The 23,153-nt window shown below is 34.7% G+C and overlaps 1 protein-coding gene across 1 annotated transcript in view; it reads right to left on the reverse strand.

The window, feature by feature from the left end:
- The window catches only part of PIBF1 (progesterone immunomodulatory binding factor 1), a 320,388-nt gene that overhangs the window by 97,608 nt on the left and 199,627 nt on the right, over positions 1–23,153 (reverse strand). Inside the window, exon 14 of the mRNA XM_044670598.1 lies at positions 14,072–14,174. Within this exon, the coding sequence (XP_044526533.1) occupies positions 14,072–14,174 (103 nt within the window). The remainder of the gene's footprint in view (positions 1–14,071; positions 14,175–23,153) is intronic.

Consider the following 23,153-nt stretch of genomic DNA (forward strand, 5'->3'; position numbering starts at 1 on the left):
AGTCCTGACTTCCAGAAGTGTCAGAAGCAGGTGATGTGTCTGGAGGTCAGGACTCAGGACTCAGACTCTCCAATCAGAGAGTCTTAGGAGGAGTGACATCATTGGCCTTATAAATGCTAGGGGATGGGGGGAGCGGTAGTGTGCTTTCTTGGGTGAGGGCTTCTTCCTGTACATGAGCTGGAGTATGGATCTCTCTCCCTTCTCTGGACCTTAAGCCTCTGCTTGAACCTTGGTTGGGAATTGGATTGGAGAAGTGTGGAGGTGTTTTTTTTAGTTAGGGTGACCTGTTGATTTTTCTTTTTCTCTTTCCAATTTTTGCCAAGAAATAATTATAATTTAATATGTAGTCTCCAAGAAATTTTAATCATAACTCTTATAAAACCCTAAGTCCTTTCATCACTTCTAGTTATCATCCCATATCTCTCCCCTTTCTGAAATAAACTTGTAGAATTAACTGTCTACAATTATAGGATCTGGGAGAAATATGTATTTTTTTATTTTTTTAAACCCCTATCTTTTGTCTTAGTATCAGTTTCTAAGATTTAAGAGCAACAAGGGCTAGGAAATCAGGAGTAAGTGACTTTCCCAGATTTGAACCCACTCCAGACTCCAGACCTGGCACTCCATCCATTGTACTACCCAACTGCTTTCTATGGGACTTAAAGATGATCAAGCCTAACTCTTTTAGCTAAAGGACTTGACGCCCAGAAAAGCTAACTAATTTGTCCAGGGTCACAAGCTTGGGTTGGAAATCTTCCTGATTCCAAGTCTAGCACTCTACTTTAACACAGTAGCTTTTCTTACTTCCTTTTCTTTAATTCAATTTGCGAATGTTTGCAATCTGACTTCCAATCTCATTACTCAACTAAAACCGCTCTCTCCAAACTTACCAGTGACTTCTTAGTTGCCAAAGCTGATGGCCTTTTCTAAATACTTGTCCTTTGTGGCCTCTCTTCAGCTTTTGACACTGTCAACCCTTTCTTCCTGAATGGTTTTTCCTCTCTGGGATTTTGTGCCACTGTTGTAACATTGGTCACTGAAGGCCCACTGTTTAAGAGTATGTGCAGCATGTTCTTTTCTTTGCCACTCTGTACTTTGTCTCTCCTGCCTTTTTTTAGATGGAGTACTGGAGATTGCCACAATAAAATGAGATTTGAAAAGTTGGAATGGTAAGATGCTTAAAGATACAGGAGCCAAACTCCATGCTAGATTTTATAGCCAGCCAAGATGGAGAGGAACAAAACCCTAAGTGACTTGTTTGATAGATACCATGGATCCAAAGTAGCCAAAAAGGTGTAATAGTGACCATGCCACATTTAGAAGTGAAATTGATAGGGAAAACTGGCTGTGGGGTATGATGAACAGGAAAGAGTAAAAAAATGATTCCAAAATCAGAGAAACCAGGGAAGACTTGTATGAACTGATGAAAAGTGAAGTGAGAAGAGCAATTTAAAACAACTTGAAATCCTTAACAACTCTAATTAATGCAACTATCAATCATAATTTTGGAATATGGACAAAATAATATTTTCTACCTCTTACAGAGACATTATGGACTAGAGGTACAGTTTAAGACATACAATTTATTTTTTCCACTTAATTTTTTAACTGAGAAGCAATTATTTTCTTTTTCTTTTCTTCAGCTTTATTTTTCCCCAATTACACGTAATACAACTTTTGCATACATTTTCTAATATTTTGAATCTCAAATTTTCACCCTTCCTCTCTCCCTCCCTCCTTTGGTAAGCAATATATGTGCTATAATATGAAACATATTTCTAATCTTCGTCATGTTGTAGAATAAGACATTTAAAAAAATGAAGAAAGTGAAGTGAAAAACGGGTGTGTTTTGATTTGCATTTAGACTCCATCAATTCTTTCTGTGGAGGTAGAGAACATTTTTCATTATGAGTCCTTTGGAATTATGTTGGCTCATTGTATTGCTGAAAATAACTAAGTAATTCATAGTTGTCATCATACGGTATGAAGCAATTAATTTCTTTCCCTCTCACCTCACCTCCAAATTGAAACAATTTTAGAAATGGCTAATGTGTGAATTGAGTATGTGCTTGATTTTGTTAAAATGGTGAGGAGCAAATTTTAAGTAACCTATTTGATTCAGCATAGATTAAAGGCAGCAAAGACATGTAAAATAATTTCATTAGCCACTGAGGATGATGGTCTATACAAGTGCATGTATTACATGGAAAGGTTATTTATTTATTTTGGGGAGAGGTGAAGAGAGACAGGGGAGTTAGTGATACCAATGTCAAGAAAAGAAAAAAGAGAACATAAAGGAACTATTTTAAAATTTATATAAATGAACAGAAAGAAGGTTAAGGGGATACACAAATAAGTTATCTTTGAAAAATGAATGTTAAACTTAGTATATATAGTCAATTCTTAACTTTCTCTTGCTAAAGTTCCTAGAAAATGACACACAAAAAAAATGAATGTTGATACATTGAACCTATGGGAAATAAAGGGTTAGATTCTTGCAACTACCAAAAACTGTAATCTTTACTTATACTTTTTTTGCATAAATTATTTGTAACAAAATATTAAATCTCATAATATGCACTTTTCCTGTTGCTGTAATCATGAAATAACCTATAAATGCATTACCCAAAATAAAACTGGTAACATGTGAAACATTTTTTCCTCACTAGTAATAACCTAGAATTCTGTGACTTTTGTGTTAATATTTCAATTAAAAAAACATTGATTTCAGACAATATTCACTTTTCATAACACATAACATCTACTATACTATAAAAACTGGATAGCAAGTAAAAATTCTTAATATTAAAACATTTAACCTGACTCTAACCTCCCATTGTATTGGATGATGGTGTAAGGGTGTTGTACTATATGCTAACCTACTGTAAATTTCTCTACCATCACGATTCTCTGAAAACCAAGGGAGAGATTATTGGGACTTTGATTGCTGCTGTTGGAAAACACAGAGACCTTTATTACCTCCAACATTTTGTCCTTCATAGTTGGTGAATGGCATTGGAGATTGTGAAGGATGGACTTGGCTTCATGCCTCTCTGATATCCTTAAGGGAGCATAGTAGAGATGATGTGATGGTTAACCTTGAGGTTGTGGATGGAATTGACCTCTATATCTCTAGCCAGCTGGTCAATTAGGCTGACAGTGGCTGCAGACATTCCAGAAGGAAGTTATCCATCACCTTTATTCTCTCATTAAACTACATCAATGACTTTGCATTCTTGGCCTTAGAGCCCAGAGGATTTGCACTATGCTTTGTGGGGATGACTCCAACCCAAACCTTTAGTTTTAAAAGCAAACAATGAAAACATACAATGAATGCACAAGGAGTAGTTTACAATGATCAGGCAAACCAGTAAAGTGCCTAGTAGGATACTTGGAGTTCCCCAAAATTGCAGGTATCACCCCTTTCATTTTTTTCTCTACATAGTCGTATATTTACATGGTTGTCAATGCAAAACTGAAAATTAGGTTACTAATAAAATCACATAAATGCTGCAGTTGCAAAAGTATAAATAGGGTAATGTTTGGAATTGACTGTACTTAAAAGAAAAATAAACAATCCTAGATTGTTTAAGGTAAAAAAACAGTGGTGAAATGGCCCAACCATTTGGAGAGCAATTTGGAACTGGGCAAAAGCCAAGCGACTAAAATGTCCAAACCCTCAGCTTCAGGGATTCCACTGTTAGTGGGAAAATGGCCAAGTAGGGCATGAGACTGCCATGCTCTCCAAATGCCCACACAATCAGAAAAAAATCCTCAGAATCAATGCTAAAAGAGGCAAAAACAGAAAAGTCAGGAGTGAAGTAGAGCAAACAGGGATAACTTGGAAGAGGGGTCTCTAACATTTCTGGCCTGGGCATCACCTGGTGGGGATAAACATGTGGGAGCAAACACCAAGGAAACAACAAGCTGTAGGTCCTGGGGGTAGGGTGGGCAGCTCACTTTGTCTGCTGGACTTGAGAGATCCTAGTGACAGATACCTCTGTAGAATCAGCAGGCAATGATCCCTGGGAGCATCAGTGTGGGCTGTGGCCTTGGCTCCAGGGGTCTGCACTCACCCACAGCTAGAGGATGACCACTGACCTGGAAGGGCCAGGTGTGCTGATGAGACACTGGCTCTATCCCAGGTTGTGGCTTCAGGAGAGGGGCAAAGAGGAAGCACATATTGGTGAGTGCAATTCCTGAGGGGCTGGATCCCTGATGGCTGTGGTCCACCTAGAGGAGGAGTACCTTTGTAGGGGGTAAGGGGTGGAAGTGAGATGTCTGCTCCCAATGGCAGAACTACCAGGGATGGAGCCTCTGAGGTCAATTACAGACTGGGGTTTGAGTTTGGGGAGACCATACTTGGTCTGGATTATAGAAACTTAAATCAAAAACAGAAAGAAAATTATAGATTAATTTCATTAATGACTATGTATGGAAAAATCCTAAGTAAAATATTAGCTAGAAGGCTACAAAAATACATTACAAAACTTATACAGCATGACCAAGTAAGATTTATACCAGGAATGTAGGGAGGATTTAATATATGGAAAATTATCAACATAACTGATTATATCACTATCAAGAGTAATAAAAATCATATGATCATATTAATTGATGCAGAAAAAGCCTTTGATAAATATAACTTTCATTATTATTAAAAACACTGGAAAGTATAGATATAAATATAATTCTTCTTAAAAGGATATGAAGCATTTATCTAAAACCATCAGCAAGTATTATCTATAACAGGGATAAACTAGAAGACTTCCCAGTAAGATCAAAAGTGGAACAAGGATGCCCATTATAACCAATATTATTTAACATAGTATTAGAAATGCTAGCAATAGCAATGAGAAGAAAAAGAAGTTGAAGGTATCACAATGGGCAAAGAAGTAATAAAACAACCTCTTTCTGAAGGCAATATGATGCTATATATGGAAAATCCTAGAGATTCAACTAAAAAGTTAAAACTACCTGTAGTTTTAGTAAAGTAGCAGGATATAAAATAAACCCCACATAAATTATCAGCATTTTTATATATTATTAATAAAGTCCTGCAAGAAAAGATAGAAAGGTATACTCTATTTAAAATTTAAAATGTGGGAATCACGTGAACATAATTATAAAACACTTTTTATGTAAATAAAGGCAGGTCTAATTAATTGAAGAAATATTTACTATTTATGGATGGGCAGAGTCAATATAACTGAAATGATAATTTAACCTAAACTAACCTATTTATTCAATGCCATCCCAATCAAATTGCCAAAAAATATCTTATTGAGAGCTAAAAAAATAAAATTCATTTGGAAGAAAAATAGATGAAGAATAGCAAAAGAATTAGTGAAAAAAATTTAAAGGATGGGTCAGTACAGGATTTAAATTGTATTATAAAGCGGAAATTATCAAAACTATCTGATATTGGCTAAGACATACAAAGGAAATCATTCAATCAGAAGAGACATAAAACAAACAGCAGTAAAAGATTATAGTAACTTTGTATTTGCCAAAAGTATAGATACAGGCTATTGGGATAAGAAATCACTATCTGGCAAAAATTGCTGGGACAATTAGAAAGTAGTTTGGCAGAAACTAGGTGTAGACCATCATCTTTTTTTAAAAATTCCAAGATATTTTATTTTCTCAATTACATGTAATAATAATTTTTAATATGTTTTCCCAAATTATAAAATCCAAGTTGTTTCCCTTCCTCTCTTCCCTTCCCTCTAACAAAGATGGTAAGTAATTTGATCTGGGTTATACATGCATTACTGTGCAAAACATACTCTCATATTGGTCATTATTGTAGGAGAATACTCCTATAAATCCAAAACTCCCAAATAAAACTATAAATATATTAATGTGAAAGACAGTATGCTTTGATCTGCATCTCACTCCAACAGTTCTTCCTCTGGAGATGGATAGCATTCTTTTACAGACCAATATCTTGTATCATTCACTAAGATAAGGTCAAAATGGATACATGATCTAGACATAAAAGGAGATATCATAAGAAAATTAGAAAAATAGGGAACATAGGAGAGAAATTTATGAGTCAACAAGAGATGGAGAACATTTTGAGATATAAAGTGGATAATTTTGAATACATTAAATTAAAAAGCTTTTGTACAAATAAAACAAATGGCGCTAAGATTAAAAGGACAAAAATTGTGGGTGGGGAAGGAATTTCATAGACAAATCTCTTAAACAGAAGTCTCATATTCAAAATATATAGAGAACTTTGTCAGATTTATGGGAATAAAAGTCATCTCCTATTGTGAAATGAACAAAAGATATGAAGAGACAATTTCTGGATGAATAAATCAAAGCTATATATAGGCATTTGAAAAATGCTCTAAATTACTACTTATTAGGAAACTAAAAACCAAAACAATTCTGAGGTATCTTCTCATACCCATCAGATTGGCTAAAATGACAAAAGGGCAAAATAACAAATGTTAGAAGGCATGTGGAAAAGTGGGGACACTAATATACCATTGGTAGAGCTGTGAAGTGATCTAACCATTTGGTGAGTAATTTGGAATTAAGCTCAGAGAGCTATAAAACTGTCTATACCAGTGATTCCCAAAGTGGGTGCTACCATCCCCTGGTGGGTGCTGTAGCGATCTAGGGGAGAGGTGATGGCCACAGGTGCATTTATCTTTCCTATTAATTGCTATTAACATAAAAAAATTTAATTTCCAGGGGGCTAAGTAATATTTTTTTCTGGAAAGGGGGCAATAGGCCAAAAAAGTTTAGTCATTAATTTTATTGCTGGGTCTATTTCCCAAGGAGATCAGGGAAAAAGGGAAAAGAACCTATATGTCCCAAAATATTTATACAGCTCTCTTTGTGGTGGCAAAGAATTGGAAATTGAGGTGTATCCATCAATTGGGGAATGGCTAAACAAATTGTCATATATGATTGTGATAGAATACTACTGTGCCATAAGAAATGATAAGCAGGCTAATTTTCTAAAAACTTGGAAAGGACTACATGAGATAATGAAGAGTGAAACAAATAGAAGAGAACATTATATACAGCTACAGATTTAATATTTAAGAATAATTTGTGAATGTCTTCTACAGAATGAAATGAGAAGTACAAACATGAAAAGCACAACCATGAAAGACACAACAGATATCTGTTTGTTATGTGATGTCTTCTCTGGTGTAGGGAGGAACTGAGATACCTAGAAATAAATTCAATTAGTAAAAATAAAATGAGAGATTTCATTGTTAGGTATATAACCCAAGGCAGCCAACAAGAAGAAGAAAAACTCCATATGTGGCAATATATTTACAAAAGCACTTCTTGTAGTGGTAGAGAACTAGAAACAAAGCAGATGCCCATTTGTAGCAAAATGGCTAAACACATTGTAGCTCATGAATGTAATGAGAAATATTACTGTTTTATAGAGACGATGAATACAGAAGATAGGAACATCGAGATGAACAGAAACAAAGTAAGCAGAATGAAGAATAATACTAATGTAAACAGAAAAAACAATAAAACTGATTTAAGAAAACTCTCTTACAAAAGGGTAAATCAGAAAGGGAAACCCTGGGATGGCATCACTGTGGTTAGCTAAGAGTGTTGATTAGCTAATCTTCAGAGAAATTCTAACCAATTGGGCAGGTTGCTGATGGTCTCTCCCTGCTGAGCTAGCCCTCTAGAAGAGAGATAGCCAGAATAGTTTTTATGCTATTTTTAATAGAAAAGGGGAACTTCCTAGGAGATGTTGGTTGATTCTAGTCAAGAGGGGTTTGACCAGCTGAGCTCAGGAGAGAAACCCCTTTTGGTTGACAGAGAGGCTATGGCTATTCCCTCTCTATCCCAACAGAGTAGAATGAAAGAAGAGGGGGAGCAGAGGTCTGTCCAGGATAAAGACACCAAAGGAATTGAAGATTGGTTTTCACGTCTTTCCTTAATGCCTGAACTTCCTCAATGTCTCCTCCTACACAGTCCCTGTGGGGGAGGAGGCAATGGAGGACACCTCAAGATCTGGCTAAACTTAAGGTTACTTACATCCTTCTCCCCAAAGGAACACTTTCTCCCTTCTGGCCCCCTTCACCCATACAACGATTGATTCTGACTGCATTATATTAACTGAAGGTGATTTAATAACAAGTTCAAAGGGGAAGAGATCAGGATTGAGGGAATTAGGATTTGCCCCAAACCTAAAGAACAGAGTGGTTTCAAATCTTTCTCAGAACTGAGCTCAGGGTTCCTAGGCTTATGGAGGTTTTCTTCTTTCTATCCTATGCTATAGCTATGCTAGATTGCTTGAGTCAGTCTTTAGCCATAGTCAGCAAGTGAAGTGAAGATCTTGATCTTCCTGCCTGGCTTAGCCTGTCTCTCCAGGTTGTTACCCCTCAAGACAGGCTTTCAGTTCAGCCAGCCCCTAAATTCTTTTCCTCCGGTATCATGATCTACAGGTATCAGGGCAGAAGTAAGAGTTGGGAAAATCCCAGGAAGAGATATCTTTTCTCTCCTGAGAGGCAGAGACTCCTTTCTGTCCCTGGGAGTAACTGTCCTCTCCCATAAGTCTCTCCTCCTCCCCCCTCCAACTGCCTTGATTGTCAATCAATTCTTCTCCCAACATTCCGAACCATTTCTGTGAAATTTCCCCTACACTGAAACTGAATGCTGTGAAATAATGACCAAGACTGACCCTAAAGAAGAACTATAAGAAGACACTCTTCTGTGCAGAAGTTGGAGGAAACAACAGATAATTGTTATAATTTTTTGGTGTGGTCACATTTGTCAAACTTTTTCTTCCTCTCTTAAAAAATGTATAATGATGTATGCTTCCCTAGGAGCAACATACTGGGAAATATGGGTTTAATTAACAAAAAAGGGAGAGGAAAAACTATGGAAGATATTGCCAAAATAGAATTCACAGAATTTACTAAGTGATTATATGGGGGATGACAAAGAGGGAAATGTAAAAATGAGTGGCAAATTCAGAGAACCCCAGAAGTCTTGTATGAACTGATACAAAGTAGACCAAATTAAGAGAACAAATTATATTGTAGAAAAATGTAAGGTCATTAAGTTTGATCAATGTAATAATTATGACTACAGAAAATGGAGGAATAATTTATCCTATCTCTTGGCAGATAGGCTATAGTGAAGAGTTACAGAATAAAACAAGCATTTTTAGCTAGGGACAATTTTGGATTTATTTTGTTCAACTACACTTATTTGTTACAACTAAGAACTTCTATTTTGGGTGGTGACAGAAGAGAATTGTTGGGTAGTGACAGTTATGTAAAATAGTAAAAAAAGAAAAGAGAATAACTGATCCATTAAAACAAATATATAGAAGAGTAAAACATTCAGAAAGGGGCAAAATTAACAGTGCGGTTTTGTGATTATAATGTTAAATTTAATCTGCACTAAAAAACAAATTGTATGTATGAAAGTTTAGAGTTTAATATGCAATTCTTTTTTTTTTCCAGGTCTTTGCACATTGAAATGTTCATATAAATTGATGTTTAAGTTTACAATAAAAGATAAAAAAAATAAAGAAATGATGTTATCATTTTGGGCCTTGGTAACTTGGAGAGTGGTGCCATTAATGGGAATAGGTTAGTTGGAAGGAGATAAGTGTTTGAGGTGTCAGTAGAATATGCCAGAACACATATCCAGCAGGCAGTTGGAAACAGAATTAAAGATCGGGAGATGGATTAGGACTGGACATAAAGATTTGAGAGTCAACTATACAGAGGTGATAACTGAAGCAATAGAAATAGATCAGCTAGCCCAGAGAGAAGGTACAGTGAGACAAGATAAATGAGATCAGGGTCCTAAGACATTAAGGAGGAAAATGAACCAGTGAAAGAAGCAGGAGACAGCAGTGCTATGGAATCCAGCAGAAGAGAGTAGCAAGGAGAAAGTGGTCAACCATGTCAACTACCTTAAAAAGGTCAGAGAATAGGATGTAGCAATCAACAAAGATGCCATTATTGAATTTGAAATGAGAAGCTTTTGTAGAGTAGTAGGGACCAAAGCCAGACTGCAGAAGGTTAATGAGTGAGTGGGTGTTGAGTTTGGCAGTGAAAGGAAGGAGAAAGAGGATGACAGCTTGAGAAGATAAGGACTGAGGGAAAGCTTTTTTTTTTTTTTTTTTTTTTTTTTTTTTTAAGAAAGGGGTGACTATTACAGCTAGTGTAGATTTGTTGAAGCTCTTGAAACATGTCTTTCTTCAGCAGTATCCAGCCTCCCCTCAGTGGTGCCACTGCTAATCAGGGACCCAGTATCCTTCTACTCTTTGATTTACCCTCCATTGTTCTTCACTAAAAAGGATTTGCTATCAATTATTTATATTTATCTCTGGTCCAAATTTATACTTCTATACTTTTTCCTAATTTCCCCATTACCCAATATTTGGAAACTATTATTCAAACTATGTTTTTAAATTGAAATACAGATGTATGAAACTATGAATAGAGATCTTACATGTCTAAAACTGTAAATTCCTAGAGTACAGGGATAGGATAAAGGGCCTAGACCTATAATTTTATTGGCATAGAGTGGTCTTGGGGAGGAACTTCTTTTTTAAAATTTAACAAATTTTCACATAAGTTTTCCAAAATCATATGATTCATATTATCTCTCTCCCCACTCCAGGAGGTGACAAGCAATTCAATCTGGATTATACAGGTATTATCGCACAAAACACATTTCCATATTGTTCATTTTTGTAAGAAAATAATCTTATAGAACCAAAATCTCCAAACATATACCCAAATAAACAAGTGATAAATCAAATGTTTTCATCTGCATTTCTACTCCAATAGTTTTTTTCTTTCTCTGGAGGCCAGAAGTCCCTCAGAATTGTCCTGGATCATTGCATTGCTGTTAGTAGCAAAGTCTGTCACATTTGATCATCCCACAATGTTTCACTTTCTGTTATATAATGTTCTCCTGGTTCTGCTCATTTCACTTTGCATCAGTTCCTGGAGGTTCTCCCAGTTTATACAGAAATCCACAATTATAGCACTATAGTATTCCATCACCATCGTATGCCACAATTTGTTCAGCCATTTCCCAACTGAGGGACATTTGGGGAGGGACTTCTACTACTAACGCAGGTTGGCACCTTCTTTGGTACTTATAGTCTTAGAGAGTTGCTCAAGAGGTTAAGTAATTTGCTTGGGGTCACAAAGCATATACATGTTAGAAGTGAAACCTGAACCCTGGTCTTCTTATCTCTGAGAGCAATCTTTTATGCATAGTAACTCTTATAGCCAATGGTCATATCTATATAATTTTTTCTGTGTGTTCCCTAACACAAAGCCCAATAAATGTTTTTTTGATTGTGAAATTAAAAATTGATACTGCATTCTGTAGATAGTTCTCCTCAATATTATTTACTGTGATACAATTCTAGAAAATATGACTATATTACCTCAACAAATATTGCCAATGATTACCTCCCCAAAATTAAAACCTAAAAATTAAATTTTTCTTCTAAAATTATTTGCATTAATTTTTTTGATCCTTGTGTAGTCTATGAATTTTGTTCATACTTTCCCTATTGTTAAGGGCGCAGCATTTTTTATAATGAATATGTTATGTTAGTAAATATCTGATTGGATTAGGAGGCAAAGTAGATAAAAAGCACAGAACAGTATGAACAACATACACATTATAAATCATAATGAAAATAATAATAAGTTGTAAAAAAATATGCCTACCTTAAAATATTTTTTACTAAAAAATACTTGAATTGTCTCCTTTTATAGATACTAACTACAGAATATCATCTATGACATTAAAGATATTATGAATGGCATAAAAAACAGATCATTTTAACATCTGTTATCTGGTGAGGTATCCTTTTTATAAACATTATGATAATTTAAAATATTTAACCTTTTTGATATAGATCCTGATAAATTTGTCTTTTACTTTAAAAAATTTAATTTAAAATTTTAAAATTAATTTTAATTTATTTTCCTAAATTTTATAAAATAATTCGATATTACAGATTTTTTCAGGTAATCAGAGAATCACAGAATTTAGGATGGAAGGGATGCCAGTGGCTATGAAATCTGACTCATATTCAAGTCTTTGCTTGAACACTTCCATTCTGTTCTACTTTGAGATAGCTTTATGTGTTAGGAAATTTTTGTTATATAAGCCTAAATTTGCTTCTTCTAAATTTTCAACTTTCAAATGTCTCATAATTCTCTTCCACGTACCTTTCTAGTATGTAAAGACAGTTATTATGTTCTCCCTATTTCTTTTTTTTCAGGCAAATATCACCAGTTACTGATTATAAAAGAAGAGCAAAGTTATGGAACTTTATGCCATAGTACTTCTTCTTCAATCATATAAAAGTAGTAGCTGAGTAGAACTTTATACACCATAATCTTGGAGAACTTCTTAGTAACTAAGTAATCTCACCTGAAGAAATGGAAAAATTGCTTTTTAACTCTTAGAATCTTCATATTATTCACCTAATTTGTGACTTTAAAGATTTTGATATTTTTATTTAGCAAAAATTTTAGGAATATAGACTCCTACTATAGTACAAACACACACATGCTTACTAGAAAAGTATATATAAGTACAACTTAAAAAACTGTTTTAAAAGTTTTTTTTTTGGTGGGTGGGATAAAGTAATAGTTGCTTCTTAAGTATATTTATGCTGTAGCATAAAGAGAGTTTAAATGAGTAGTATTTGATACATAAAAGCCATACAAAAAAAACTAGTAAGAATCCAAAAGCAACAGAGAATTTTTGAGCATGAAAAAACTCACACTGTTTTAAATGAAATATAAAGAATATCTGGCAAAATATATTTATGATAGTCACTGAACTAGTATCTTTTATTTTTTACTCTAAAAGTAGAAAATATGAAAAATTTAATAGTATTTTGGATTAAATTTAAAAAGGATAAAAATACCATGTAAAATAAGTTTATATCCTTTAAATGACATATGGTTAGTTTTCCAGTAAATTAAGACAACTTAATATGTTCAGTCATGTTTGACTCTTTGTGGCACCATTTGGATTTTTGTTGGCAAAGAAATTGGAGTGGTTTGCCAAGACGTATCTCTAGTTCATTTTACAGATGAGGAACTGAGGCAAGCAGAGTTAAATGACTGGCCCACGGTCACACAGTAAGTGTCTGAGGCTGAATGTGAACTCAGGAAGATGAGTCTTCCTGACTTCAAGTCTGGCACTCTATCTATTATGCTACCTAACTGAAGTGGGACACTTCCTGAAAAATGCCAAACACTCAGGTTTAGAAGTTTTAGGGACCTTTAATAACTGGCCAACTGGAGCGTCCTCCTCACATGAGAGAGAATCACATCACCCATAAGTAAGCACAGAACATATACAGGAAAATAAGTTGGCGGGAATTTTCCTTGGCGCGCATCTCAAAGGATAGGATTGGTGTGTTCAATTCCTCAAGCAAGCAAGCAATTTCTCAGAAGCAGAGGTAGAGCATTACAGTAGGGTCAGGGTGGGTCCAGCAAGCTGACAGAAGGGAGGTGAGATAAGAGGTTGGGTGAAAACCCAGCTAGGTTGCCAGCCCCCTGAGGAGTTCTGTTACTTTTTAGTCTTCTCTGCTCCATTACAAACTGCCCCAATTTAATTATATATCTTATGCTAATAAATTCAATGACCTGAGACCTTAGAGTACAGCATATAGTACATTATTAAAGAAAAGATCACCAACAACATGGAAATACCACAAAAAGTAAATCCATATAAAAAATGAAGTATTGGTTGAAAACTTAAAATGCCATCCCAAATACTAAACCTTTTGCACAAGGTGATTTCCTCAGAAATCAAAGCTTTGTCTGTCTAGCCTGCTGCATTTATATTTAGTCTGGCTAAAGTAATCTCTCTTTTGATCTTCGTTTTGCCATACACTATAAATTGCTTTATAAAGCTTTAACATAAATTTAGTTTCATAAATCGTGGATCATTTTGTAACAGCAAACCACTTATTTGAAAATTGGCTTAAAAACAAATGTGTCTGCACAAAGGACTGAACTAAGTATTGTGACTCTTCATATGCGTTTCTTTTGTTTCAATTATTTACCTCTTGTGAAATCTGTGTTACTTGTTCCTTTTGATGTTCCAGGTCTTTTACAAACAACGAGTTTTGCTTTTCTAACTGAAGTAGTCTTCTCGCCAAGTGAACACTGTGCCAATTAAATGAAAAAAAAAAATTAATGCTCACAAACTGAAATGCTATCCAAAACATTCTAAATGCTTTTATAACACTTTAAATTTTCATTATAGTTTCTTATGATGACTAAATATTCACAGAAAAGTAATTGAATTATATTTGTAATAGTTTAAGACACCATAATGACTCTCAGAATTTTGAAGAATGTTGAGATTCCCATAACAGGACTATGAAATGTTGACTACTAGAGTAACTTTTTATTTTTTATAGAATGAGTAATGTAATGCTATCAAAAAACTTCAAAAGACTTCAAGCTAGAAAAAAGTCACTGATCCTTCTGCTTCCACTTTGTTTTTTCTGTCCCTGATGCTGCATTCATTCACCCCACTTGCCATTCTGTTGTTTGGAATATTTAAATCATTAGGGCACCTAGCTCAGTGGATAGAGGACCAATCTTGGAGATGGGAGGTCTTGGGTTCAAATATAACCTCAGGTACTTCCTAGCTGTATGACCCTAGGCAAGTCATTTAACCCCAATTGCCTATCCCTGACTGCTCTTCTGCCTTGGAACCAATATACAAATTGATTCCAAGATATGAGGTAAGCATTTTTCCTCCTTCTATGAACATTTTATAATTAAAAACTAATCAACCATTTTAAGATGATAAATTGACCTATTATAAGCACCAATTGTTGACTTAACAGTGTGTGTTTATTAAGATTTGCAAAGCTGTGTTTTGGTTAGTAAGACTTCTCTGGAAGTGGACAGATTGGAAAGAGGAGTAATCTGAAGGAGGAAAAAAGTTAGAAATCTCCATTAGTTTGGTTGGGTAAAAACATTCGTTTTCAACTGGTAATTCATTTTTGTGTGTTCATAAGTTCTGGTCAATTATCATATTACTTTCTGCATTTTAGTGTTGAAGATATGATGTGCATTTTAGGGGGATCATATAAGTTTATTAATAATATCATCAATGAATTTAAATGCTCCAAATACTTTGGAATCTAAATTTATAGTTACAAAAGGGAAATAAATAGTAGTACAAGAGGAGATTTCAGTATCTCTTTATCCATTTTGGATATGTCTAACAGAAAGATAAATAAAAGGGAAACTTTATTAGATTGATATTTTCTATGCTCATTTGATGAGTAATTTCCTCTTATTAATTTGGCTTTTGAAGAACTGCTCGGGGGTTTTGTAACTGATAGGTTAATAAGATGCTGCTGCAACTTTGTGGAGTATTTAACAAGTAACCTGAATGTAGTGGGTATGTCCAGGAACAGTCTGTCAAAGTACTGCTGAATAACTCTTAAGTACTTAGTTAAAAGACTGGTCCATTCATATTTAGTTCACACACCTGAGTTGTACACTTCAACTTGGCCTTTAAATGTGAGAATAGAGGCAGATGGCTTTAAAGAGCAGAAGACAGGTATAGAGAGGAAGTTCAACCTCAGGGTAAACTCTAAGTTCTTGTGGAAGATTTTTCCCCAGAAAAAGGAGGCACTTGATTCTAGCAACCCCTGAGTACTTTCCTCTGTTTGTGTGTGTATGTAGTGCCAGGGAGGAGGTCTCAACTCTAGGTTAGTATTTATTATTACATCAGAATTACTAAATATCTGTAGGTCTCAGGGAGCTATGAGACTTGACTCTGGCAACTAACATGTTTTCCTTTGAGAGGGAGGTGATGAGGCTAACTAGAGACAGAAGAGCTGTGCTGGGGTGTCCCACTCACTACTTAACCCCTTGAAAGGCTTCAATTGAAGTGGCTTTCTTTCAGGTTATCCATCATCTCAATCACTTAAAACATTGTCTTTCCCTCAGTCTTCAACTTGCTTGATCTTTTTGTTAACTTTTTACACTGCTTAGCCTTCCCCTCCCTCAAACCCCTAGTACTTTTTCTTGCCTTTGCTTGTGACCCTTTTTTGGCCATTCTCTTCCTGAGTTGTTAGCTGTGGCTTTATCTTGGGTTCTTTCCTCTTTGTATATACAATTTCCTCTGGTAATTTCATAAGCACTCATGGATTCAATTATCGTCTCTATATAGATGATGCCCAAATCCATACATTTAGCCCTAATTTCTCTTTTGAACTCCAGTCTGGCATTACCAACTATCTACTGAATACTAACATGGATATCTCAAGGAATCTCAAAGATGACATGTGTTATGTTTTCTCAGCCCAATTAGCTGCCAGTTAGTTGGGATGGGTCCTAATTCCACATCTTATTCCCTCTACTCTACTCACACAGTTTCAATGATAGCTGAGGCTCCTATCAACTCTAACCTGCCTCCATTCTCCCTCTTTCTTTAGATTTTTTTTCTTTTTTCTTTAAATTTTATTTAAGACAAATTTTCCATGTTTACATGATTCATGTTCTTTCCCTCTCCTCTTCCCATTCCCTTTCCATAGCCAACACTCAATTCCATTGGGTTTTACACATGTCATTGATCAAGACCTATTTCCATATTATTGGTATTTGCACTAGGGTAATTGTTTATTACATATGAGTCTATATCCCCAATCATATCCCCATCAACTCGTGATCATAGTTTTTCTTTTATACAACAGTCAATTGTAGATTTCTAAAACACAGATAAGATCATATAGTCCCATACTCAAAAATTTTCAGTGGCCCACTCCTGTCTCTTTGGATTTTGTGTCTCTCCTCACTATGCCTTACAGAATTCCTGGCTTCCTTCAAAGTATAAGCATGTATACCAACTCCTATAAGTGCCTTTTCCTGACCTTATCAGTTGGGAGTATTCTCTTCTTTTCAAGTTAAATTTTGGTAATTAAAATTGTCTCTTTCAATTTTTATACTTTTTATTCCTCTGTTGGTTAAAAATTATCCTGCTAGTGATAGCTATGAAAGGTCCTTATTTTAATCTTGCCTATTCTTGACTCTGAATCCACTGAGCTACCCAGCTGCCCACTACTTTTCTATTTTTTTAATCAAACTAGTTTGATGATTATGAGGCAGCAAGGTGGTACAGTGGATATAGTCCTGGATCTGGAGTCAAGAAGATCTCAGTTCCATCCAACCATTCTGGAAGGCAATTTGGAACTATGGCCAAAGGGTATACCTTTTGATCCTATAATACCACTACTGGGTCTGTATCCCAAAGAGATAATAAAAAGGGGGAAATGACCTACTTGTACAAAAATATTTATAGCAGCTCTTTTTGTGGTGGCAAAGAATTGGAAATTGAGGGGCTATCTATCAATTGGGGAATGGCTAAACAAATTGTGGTACATGTTGGTGATAGAATACTATTATGCCATAAGGAATGATAAGCAGGATGATTTCAGAAAAAACTGGAAAGATCTGCATGAACTGATGCAGAGTGAAATAAGTAGAACCAGGAGAACATTGTACACAGTAACAGATATATTGTATGATGATCAACTGTGAAAATGTGGCCATTCTCAGCAATACAATGATCTGGGACAATCTTGAAAGACATGATAGGAAATGCTTCTTACCTCTAGAGAAAGAATTGTTGGAGTCACATGGATGCAGATCAAAGCATACTAACTTTCACATCAGTGTATTTATGATTTTATTTTGGGATTTTGGTTTTGTACGAGTGTGCTCTTAAAAAAAGTGATCTTAAGGATCACTATAGAAGTATGTTTTACATGACAATAAAAAAGTTAAAAAAAAAATCTTGGTTCAAACCACGTCCCAGATACTACCTATATGAGCCCAAGGCAAGCCACGTAACCTCTATCTCCCTTAATTTCCTCCACTAATAAAATGGGAATAATAATAGTGCCTACCTTCCAAGGCTGTTTGTGAGGATTGAATGAGATATATGATTGCCTGGCACATAGTTGGTGCTTAATAAATGCTTCTTTCCCTTCCCATTACTGCTTTGTAACAGTCTGAGATGTGGCAACAATAACTCCTCTTCAGATCAACTTTTTCTCCCATTGTTTCAAATTGGAACCCCAGACTTCATCCAAATGAATTTTGTTATCATTTTGTCTAGTATAGGACATAACGAATTTGGTTCAAAGTGACTGTATTAAACAAACAGTATTTAGCATTACTTGCATCAAGTCAATTCTAGCTTTAATCTAGATTCTATATCCTACAAATACAGTATGCTTATTCTGTGCATTTACTCCATTCTGCTTATCTAGTTTCTTCTAGCTCAAGATTCACTCACATTAGTGATGATGTCAGCCCTCTCTCATCTCCTTTTCTTCTGAATGACCTACAGCATTTGGGAGCTGTACTACTATAGCATTTTATCATATAGTTTTGTACTATTCATTATTGCTTTGCGTATGCTCAATTAAATTATAATATCCATGAGCAGGCACTAAATAAGTATTCATTGTTTGACTAATTTATTGTTACAAATGAATTTTGTTAAAAACGAATAAGTATATTGAACTTAAGCTTTTCATTTTACATTTCCTGAATGAAAAGATCATGTTTGCATCTGTGCCAGAGCTTAGAATTTAAGAGAGGAAATTCTTTCCTGTTCTTAAATTCTGGATCTTACTTTGTTTTGGTAGATGATTTGGTGATTTAAATGGTTTTCACTTAAGTGTCTGAAATGTTTAAAATATAAGAACAAAAAGGAGTTGAAGTATAACTGCAAATTCATGGCAAAACTAAAGGATTATAGACAGCTCAAATTCAACTGTCAGCACTCTTTACCTTCATAAGGTAAACAGTAGAATCTCTAAGTTCTTAAGAAAAAGACTATTAAAGGAAAAATAATTCATGTACAGGACAGTTTGTTCCATAAAGGCTGGTTACAAATATCTAAACAAAGAATTATTTTTCTAAACTTTCTGTTGGAAAGTGTGAATATAAGTAGCTTTGATAAATGACACCTTTCTTTGAAATATATTCACTATAATGTGATTTTGTCCACACATTAAGAAAACTACAGTTTCAGGGGGCAGCTGGGTAGCTCAGTGGATTGAGAGTCAGGCCTAGAGACGGGAGGTCCTAGGCTCAAATCCGACCTCAGACACTTCCCAGCTGTGTGACCCTGGGCAAGTCACTTGACCCCCCCATTGCCCACCCTTAACACTCTTCCACCTAGGAGCCAATACACAGAAGTTAAGGGTTAAAAAAAAAATAAAATAAAAAAACCTTAAAAAAAAAAGAAAACTACAGTTTCATCTGAAAACTAGTTTTATTAAACACAAATGACAATGAGTATATGACAAGTTTTTCAAGATTTATCCTTTGGTTTAATTAGCAGTACTTGACTCTAGTCAAATATCATTCCTCTTGTAATGGGTAAAACAAAGGGTCTTAAGCTAGTAATAACACTAGAAGGAGGAAGGTGCTAGCTATAGTGAGGATGGTATGGGCTGTACCAGGGCTGAACTTGAAACTGATTATAAATGTAACAAGGATCCAACCCAGGTAAACAGAATGACTCCATTAGTGGTATTCAATATTACCATTATAAGGTATTAATGTATAACATTTTGGTTTTGCCAATAAGAATGTGGTAGAGCTCTTTTTCTTAATTGTCAAAAATATTACTGGTAGCTGAGCTCTGCTTTATCTCTAGTAACTCTTCATGGTTCTAACACTCTAAATGGAACGTTAGAGAGCTTGAAGTCATTCAGATAGTACCAGATTAGTCTGAATTAATAGATAGTTAATCCTTTAACTCTTGCTAGAAAAACATCTTTCTTCTTTCTTACCGTACCATGAAAACTAGTTTAAAACAAAAGCATGTGTGCAAGAGGTTCCAGCCTCAAATGGCAACAGTCTATGCTCTCCCTCTCCTGTCTTCCTGATGTTTGTGAATTAATGATGTTCTCAGGTTGATTAAGTATATTTAAATTAGACATTAATAGGCTCTTCAACAGGTAGAATTTTTCAATTATGTCATCAAGATTGAATAAGACCAAGATTGAAAAAAATTGCTTGAAATCAAACTTAAAGTAACAGAATTATTTTCTCACTTGAAGTCACAGCCGAGAAGGGATAACATATTATATTCAAGGATAAAAATGAAAACTAAATTACAGTCAGGGAAAGAACTGACAAGCTGAACTCACTGTAGGTTACTTTCCTCAGTTGCTTTTATTCTCTGTCCACTATGAGAGTTTCAACTGATCTTTCAGAGTTGCACAGAAACAAGAACAAAGGACCCAAAGCACACAAGATATTTTATAATATAACCTTCAATCCCAAAATTTCTACACATTCAAATCCTCCAAAACAAACAGAAAAGTTCACTCCAGGAATGTCATTTTATTGACTGGGTTTCACCCATTTAGTACTGCAGATTAAATAGCATAACCAAAACATGTAACTAGAAAATCTTGTTTGCTATTTTCAAAACAGTCATGACTGAAACAAAAACATTACTTCAGTTTTTCAAGTTCAGTCAAGTCAAGCAGATTCCATTTCATTTGAATTTATGTTAAACGTATAAAATATTTTAACTTTTTACAACAAGCAAAAGGACTATTTTGCTAATGTATCTTCTGTTTCTACCTCTTTTAGAAATGTGAGAAATCTGAGCTTATTTTGTAAAGTGCTTTTATAAGTCATCCACATGGAAGATATTTTTTAACCAAGAAGGTAGAAAAACTAATTATGCTACTCCTTTGTGTAAAAATAGCATTCAATTATGTAAATTAAGAAAAGCCAACATGTTATGGATTCCCAATCCTGATTTTCTGACTAGGGCATCCTCTAATTACCTCAAAGGTTTTACAGAATTCTCAAAACAAAACTAATTTGAAGTCATTTTACTTTTTCAAGTAACCTGGAATCCTATTGCATATTTGTAAGAAAAGAGATCTTTAAATCAAATAAATAGACATACACAAAACCCCCAAACACACACACATACACAGTAAAATCAAACAAAAATATGGTGTCACAACTTCCAAGAGTTTGCTAGTTAAATGATTTTCATCATAAAATATTTTAGTCACACATCAAACAATATATGGCTCTTTAAGTAAATTATTCTTTGAAATCTCTTTGCAATTAAAAGGTGACTAACATAATAAGCATATTGCAAGAGACTGGTTTTGATGGAGAATAAAACAGATTAGACACAACAATATACTTAGTTTCACTGAATGTTTATTGACAGGGTGTGAATGAAGTCCTATTGCAAAAACTTCATAGAGTTTTGCAATGTATGTTAATCACATTGTTCACTCAGTTTGGGGAATACACTTAGCATGGTATTTGGCACATGTTTATTGTTTTCAACATTAACATCTGAAAAGCTAAACTAAAAAAATCCCAGAAATTTAATAATTTATGGAAAGGTCTGCTTTACTAATGAGTTTGCCCTCCTTTTTACATACCTATTTCTTATACAAATCTAGCTTCTTATGCTGCTCCCACATTATTTCCACTAACATCCCTTGCTTGCCTCCTTACTTTTATATCAGTGACAATAGAAACAACTTAATGTTGGCTTCTATTGAATTTGTTCCATGCTGTTCCAAGGGGAAAGAGGGAAGCTTCTACAATTGTTTTGTAAGTCATGTTGAGCCTATATATTATATATTTTGTAGGTCACCACTCATATGATTAACTTTGAACACAAAGTTAAATACCTTGGTGTTTTCACACAAGTTGCTATTAAACTACTTCTTTCAATCTTGTACCTATATCATGTTTGTTAAAAACCTAAAAATAAGATTTTACATTTATCCCTAGGAAATTTCATCTGGTTTAGATACGGACCACAGATTTTCTTTAGAAAAACTGCCCCCATGCACAGAACTGCTTTGTTTACAGATAGGTATGAAAGAGGAAAAGTGGGAACTGCTAAACCTCAGAAATTTGTTGTAAATGCTAAAAAGAAAGGTGTCATTATCCTATGTTCCACACACAGTTCTGTGTATACAGCAGGTGCTCAATAATACTTGTTGAATGAATGGATATATTTTTGTATCTTAGCCTACCCCATCACTCAAATTTAGATGACCTGAGAATCTCTTCCTCAAAATAACCCTCTAGTTCAACGTGAGAAGAATGCCTGGCATCAACTGGCAAAGATATTAATAGCATACCCATTAGGCACTTGTTCAAGGCACATAGATAACAGTGATAGAATCTTTAGAAATATTTGGACAGTTGGAAAGTTGTAGGGATGATGGACTCAGTTCTGATTCCTGAAATCTTGATTCTCAATATTAAGGGGGGGGTCCTTTTAGGAAATTTCTTTAAAAAAATTTCTTTAGTTTGTGATTTGAAGATAGGCAGATAGACTTCATTTGGCAAAGGCTCCTTCACCAGTGACCAAGGTTCTTCTGGAGTGCAGCCAGAGACTGAATATGAGAGCAGAAGACACTTCTCCATTCCAACTTCAATCTTTAATATTTCATATATCACATACCATGGAGATTAAGAAAGTCTATTAAAATCAAACTATAATAATGCTACTGCTTAGCCATCACTATATTCAGTAACACATGCATATGTTAAAAATAACAAAAGAACATAAGTCATCCTCAGCATGTTGTCTCTAGGGAAACTCATATGTACCAAATTGGATTTTAGAAACATATGTATCTTGAACAAATAGAAATAGCTATTTTTAATATACATATAATTCTGTAGGCTTTCTATCCTCAAGCCAGATTTTGCTGTTCCTTATCATTCTCTTCCAAATTAACAAGAAAAATCTACCTTATGTGTGACTGTACGTATACTTATGTCACTTCCCATGTCAATCAATGCTCTACCCTGTCATACTTATTAGAATTTATTCATATTGCTCCTTTATCCTAAAGACCACAACTTCAAAAAGAAAAAAGGGTTCAAATAATCAGCAAGAACTTACTGAGAGACTAGTATGTGCCAAACACCCTGCTAGGTATTTATAGAAGAGGAAAATGTGGTCCCTGCCTTCAAAGATCTTAAAATCTGTTTGGGATCAACACTAACACACATGTTAATATGGTATATAATTAAATGCTAAGTTGCATGATACAAATGATAAGTGCTATAGAATTTCAAAACAGAATAAGATTA

The sequence above is a fragment of the Gracilinanus agilis genome, chromosome 3 (genome assembly GCF_016433145.1).
Source record: "Gracilinanus agilis isolate LMUSP501 chromosome 3, AgileGrace, whole genome shotgun sequence".
Lineage (NCBI taxonomy): Eukaryota > Metazoa > Chordata > Mammalia > Didelphimorphia > Didelphidae > Gracilinanus > Gracilinanus agilis.